Genomic DNA, 5,919 nt, shown 5'->3' with positions numbered 1-5,919 from the left:
ATCCCCTTTCCTCTCCCCTTTCCTCTCCCCTTTCCTCTCCCCTTTCCTCTCCCCCTTCCTCTCCCCCTTCCTCTCCCCTTTCCTCTCCACTTTCCTCTCCCCTTTCCTCTCCACTTTCAGTTCATTTAGGTTCAGACTTTCTCATAAATTAACATATTTCATGAAACATACATCCTTTATTATGGCTATTTTTTCTTTGGAGTTATTCTCTAAACCATCATTCACATAGCATCTAAGGTCTGCTGCTAACCCAATGAACTGAGCCAATAAACATTAATTGCTGTATTCCCCATTCTACAGTTCATAAAAATAACCATTTTTTTTTCTTTTTCTCCATAAAAAAGTCTCCCTAAATCATTCTGTATCTTAATGATACTAAAAAGCCAAGTTGTAAAATGGAGCTCAACAGTTGGGTCCAGTTTTCACGAGGGCCCTAACCCATGGTTACAATTTACTAAAAGTACTAAAGACTTCTCACTACCACAGTCACCATGTTTATTAGTTTTGTAACGTTTTGATGGTAGGCAGAAATTTACGGTGATTTGGTGGCATCAGTGGTGAGTGAAGAATCGTTTGTGTGGTGTATTAGGAATTGACAACGTCTTGGCTTTTTTAGGCAGGCAGAAGTAACAGCAAAGTAAACACCATCTGTTACCTGTCAGTTTAGTTATTCAGCCAACAGTAACCTTCTACAACACTATACAATGACAATTATGCAGGTAGCAGTGAAAACAGACATACATAATTAGTTACAAGCTACAAGTTGTTAAAATATACCAAACAACATGGCAACTCGACAGTTTAGAGACAGTATGAAGCATCGCCAGCTGGAAAGAATGATTCATGAATGAAGAAAACTGGATGAGGCATTAATGAACACAAGAATAAACAAAAAACAAAAAGTATAGACTTTATCATTAAGAAACAAAATTTTCTCAACTGTAGAAAGATATAAAATTATGGCTACCCAGTCAATGATGTGTTGGGTAGAGAGGCTTAAACAATAATGTGCAAGGTAAAAAGTGAGTGGTAGAAAAGGGAAATAGACCAGCAGATGTGTTTGCTAGATCAGCATCTTGGTGCTACCATTTTCATGAAGAGATGGGAGTTTTGTGCCATCAACAGAACAGGCTAAAATAGCAATATGGTTATATAGTCACCATCTTTACAACTTTATCTTCAACAGTTTGATGGCCTATTGAATATTAATGCTACTCTATTTTTATTGGTTAGTTTCATCTAGATCTAAATCTTTGTCCTTCTTCCTGTCATCGATCACATATCTGTTAAACTCCAAAGGTTTTGTTCTTCATATTCTTTAGACATTTGCGTAATCCTGTCTTTAAGCCATGTCTCTTCATGAAAATGGTAACGCCTCAGTAATTTACCCTCATAATAGTTATATGATTGCAGGGATAGATATATTTTGGAATCCCAACCTTAAAATTCCAGTCTTAAAGACCCTAATGGGTTTTGAACTCAGAACTTAAGGCTTTATAACTCAATACAAGGTGGGGGTTTTTTTTTTGTCACCCTACCAATCTTTGGCCCAAAATAAAGGGGTTTCGACCTTCTTAACATGAAATAGTTGTTGTCTAAAAGAGATGTTTCCTCAACTTGGAATCAATTTCTGACTTTCATATCCTGCAGAAATGTCTGAAACTGTAAAGATTTCTGAGAACAATGATTGCCCTAACAATTTCTGCTGAAACTTGTTCATCTGTCTCCAATGAACGAGGGATCCCTGTTCACAGTCCATGTCAATACTATAACCTGTGTATTTAGCAAAACTGCAACCAGCATCAAAAGGCATCCAACACAGATTGACATTGCATCAATGTGGAACACAACTATAGTGTGGTTGGCCTCCAATTAATGATGGAACCTTTTTATGGTCAATTGAGCTACTAGAAGTAGAAGCCAAATCTCCCTCATAACATACCAAGCATGTTATTTTTTAACTGTGTTGTTGTTGGTGGCTCTAGATGAGACCTGATCCAACAGAACTTTGGAAAAATGTATTCCAGCCATGACCATCCCATAATTTTGTATAGTTAGGACAATGTGCCCTTCCTTTTCTTAGTGTGGTTTATGAGGGTGTTATTATGCCTAGCAGGCTGCACAGCCACGTATGTCATTAGTTGCTAACGACTAATCACCAAGAGTCAGTAACACTGTCACACAATACTGTTATGTTTTGCAATGTTGTCTCTACAAAATGAATGCCTGCCTCAATACAACAACATCAAACCATTTAAATGAAATCACTGTAAATGGATTACCTTTACTGCTGACCTGTTTCAAAAAATACAAAACTTACAATTGAAACGTGAGAGTCGATACTACCTGTAATCGCTGTTGTAAATACATTTCACAGGTTTTGGTGTGTGTGTGTCTGAGGGGTGGGGAGGAGGAGGTCGTGTCATTGTACACCAGTAAATTTTCTCCTCCCAAAAAATTTTACTCTCATTGCACATTACAGCGAATATAAATATCTTGTCACACTTTAGGTATAAAGTCCCAAAAAATATTCAAAAAATATATTTGTTTTAGGTTTAATATGTGAATGTAAATAATGCAAATTTTACAGAATATTGATTACACATTTATTAATTAAGATTATTAAAAGAAACACAGAACTTTCTGGACTTTTGGGTCATCTTTGAGATAAACACACCTTTCTTTCATCCTCTCTCTGTATTTTCCACATCTTAATAATACGAAAACTCTACAGATGTTTGTGTGTACCTGAAATATCTCAGAAACAGTATATTGTATCTTAATTTTTGTTCGCATATTTATTTTCATATTTACCTTTAGCAGTGCAACACAAATTTTTGTGACATTTGGACCTCTATTTATTAATGAAAACAAATAAACACAATTTTTGTGTTTACTCATGACATCAACACACATACAGAATATAAACATTTATAATGAATGTCATGGCATGTCAATCAACACAAACACACATCCGCTATCTATGACATATACACACACATAGTCTTCACGCTCTCTAAGAAAAAACAAAAACTGTTGACTTTTCGACGTACACAATCTTTTAATCGTTTAGAAATATTTTTAACTGAATGTGATTTCAAAAATGTAAATTTTTTGTTCACTAAGTATTTATATTTTAGCTTTCTTTAAATTTGAAAGCATTATTATTATTATAATCAGTGGTAGTAGTAGTAGTAGTTTGAGAGTAAACTATCCTTGAAAGGTTGAGCAGAGATGTTGAATGTCGACATTGCATCCATTGTGCTTGTCCTACTTCATGTCTGAACACCTGCTCTTTTACTTTCTGTTGAAAGGGGATATATGTTCTACAGGTGAGGTGTTTCATCTGCTGTCAACACATGTTGAATGGAGGACTGGCCATACTGTAGCTAATGATGCACAGACATGCATCATCATCTCCAGCATTTTATTTACAGTAAACAAGTGTGGTCAGCATTTGTCAAAGCATTTCTCCCTGGCTTTTCTCTTTGATGGAACCTCAGTTCTGGGTCAAGGGAAGACTAAGGAAGGGCACTTGGTATCTGGAATGTTATCAAGCACTCACAGTCCTCTACCAGCCAAGCAATGCAGTTGGTGGAAATTCCTCTTTAGCGGTTTAGTGGCAGGCAAGTGTGATGATGCTCTTGGAAAAAAAACTCTGGCCATCAATGAAAATCAACTGGCTGGCCTGGTCTGGAGGACTTTCAGTCCAGGATCCATGGATAACTTCCATAAATCCCTAGCCTTACTGTGTTACTGGGGGGGGGGGGCATTACCAGTTCCAGATAAACTCTAGAGGTTGGGCCTATCTGTAGAACAGAAAGACCATTCTGCACACACTTGGTCAGTGCTCAAGCATTGCTGACCTTATTATGCTGAACAGTGCTATCTCATGTAGGACAAAGCCAGCAGCTATCAGCTGACTCCATTGTGAAGATTGCACCATCCTTTGACCAGGAAAGTCAGGCAGTCTTTATCTATCTGGTTGTCATGATGAAAGAGATTGTGTAGTGAATGAGACTAAAAGGGCTAAAGACAGCCACTGCCATTTTTGATAAAGCTCTAACTTTTTCAGCTTTCAATAGAAAAGGAATCTAGAGGTGGAGAGAGAGAAGTGTTGGCTTTCATCACGTTTGTTGAAAGCTAGATGAAAGTAATGGCCTGAGCCTGTGGGCCTAATCTGACTGAGCATGCTCTTTTAGGCTGGAGGAGGTTTTATTGGGGGAGGGGGGCAATTGCCTGAGTGGTCCAGGTGACCATGCTTTTAGCCCTCAGGTCTCCCTTCTGCTGAGGAATTTTTGTTACTTGAATGGAAATTTACACATTTCCAATTCCTCTGTATTTGTCTTTTTTATATCAATGTTCTTTGTACATTAAAGAAACATAATTACGGCTACTACTACTACTACTACTACTGCTACTGCTACTGCTACTGGCAGAATTGTTAGCACACCGAGCAAAATGCCTAGCAGCATTTCTTCCATCTTTACGTTCTGAGTTCAAATTCTGCCAAAATCGACTTTGCCTTCTCATCCTTTCCGGGTTGATAAAATAAGTACCAGTTGAGCACTGCTGGCCTTGTACCAAAATTTGAAACCATTATTATTATTATTATTATTATTATTATTAAAATGGTGAGCTGGCCGAATCATTAGCATGCAGGGCAAAAAGCTTAGTGGTATTTTATCCATCTACATTCTGAGTTCAAATTCCACTGAAGTCGATTTTGCCTTCTCATCCTTTCAGGGTCAATAAAATAAGTACCAGTCTGGGGATCCATGTAATCAACTTGTCCCTCTCTAAAATTGCTGGCCTTGTGCCAAAATTTGAAACCGTTCTTTTATTATTTTATTTTATTTTGTCACTAGGATCTATTTATAGATACAATAATGTAACCAAAACTGCTAGAAAAATGTGTAGGGATAGAGATGTACAGTGTTAGATGAAATGAGGGCAGGCACAAAAGACATCATTCAAAGTATATTTACATATTTTGCAATTTGAAGATGTGTATATGTAGAGCAGATGACACCCGTGTATGTTTGCACCGTTTCTTTTGTCTATTTAATCACTTGTAAGTACATAGATTGAAACAATACCTAATACCGTTTTCATCCATGAAACATATTGTTTCCCCTAAACTTACTGATATCTTCTATTCTCCCACGTTTTATTTTCGAACAGTCTTTCAGCTCCACTACATCACAGTTTGACCTTTACTACTTCATTGCAAACCATTTTAATTATATCAAACATGAGTTTTGTATTTATACAAATAGCATAAAATACTTCACATAATCACAAACATTTATCAAACGATTGTTTGACTTCATCATTTAAGGGTCTGCCATCTAGCCTTGATATTTGTTTCAGTTCAAACTGCATGAAACTATTTTGTTTATATCTCTGTATCTATCAACTTACTCCTCCTCTTTTTCTACGACTGACATTTAAGAAGGCATCAACAACAGCAACAACAAACTCAAATGTTTCACAACTTTCTCTTCTTTACACAATAATTAAATTACTATTCAACATTCTTTATAATTATATGTCCCATTGTGTTTATAGCAAATGTACTCTACTCCCCCCTCTCTCTCTCTCTCTCTCCCTCTTTCTCTCCGCCCCCTCTCTCCCTCTTCCTCTCCGTCCCCCCTCTCTCTCTCTTGTACTTCTTTTTCCAGCAATTTCATGACATCTAGTGCTGTTTATGTCCTTTCTTTTTTCTTTCTATTTTAGATTAGCCAAGTTAGTGGTAACAATGTCAGAGTAACTTAATATGCAGTCACTCCTCCACTTACAATACAAGATGCTTGCATTAAAATACTCCTGAGCCAACCAAAAAGTAACGAGTTTTTTTTTTTTTTTAATTGCGTTCATAAATTCATTATAAAATTCATTAAAGATATTTTTGCATCT

At 36.6% G+C, this 5,919-nt stretch overlaps 1 protein-coding gene across 5 annotated transcripts in view; it reads left to right on the top strand.

The window, feature by feature from the left end:
* Window positions 1-5,919, top strand: part of LOC106871438 (E3 ubiquitin-protein ligase MARCHF4) — a 59,712-nt gene that overhangs the window by 25,880 nt on the left and 27,913 nt on the right. For 3 of the 5 annotated variants that reach the window (XM_052972282.1, XM_014917895.2, XM_052972283.1), the window contains exon 2: window positions 5,740-5,845. The exons of the other annotated variants lie outside the window; for them this stretch is intronic. In XM_052972282.1, the coding sequence (XP_052828242.1) occupies window position 5,845 (1 nt within the window). In that variant the 5' untranslated portion in view covers window positions 5,740-5,844. The remainder of the gene's footprint in view (window positions 1-5,739; window positions 5,846-5,919) is intronic. 5 annotated transcript variants of the gene reach the window in all.

The sequence above is a fragment of the Octopus bimaculoides genome, chromosome 13 (genome assembly GCF_001194135.2).
Source record: "Octopus bimaculoides isolate UCB-OBI-ISO-001 chromosome 13, ASM119413v2, whole genome shotgun sequence".
NCBI lineage: Eukaryota > Metazoa > Mollusca > Cephalopoda > Octopoda > Octopodidae > Octopus > Octopus bimaculoides.
This window is presented reverse-complemented; position numbering and strand designations above follow the sequence as displayed.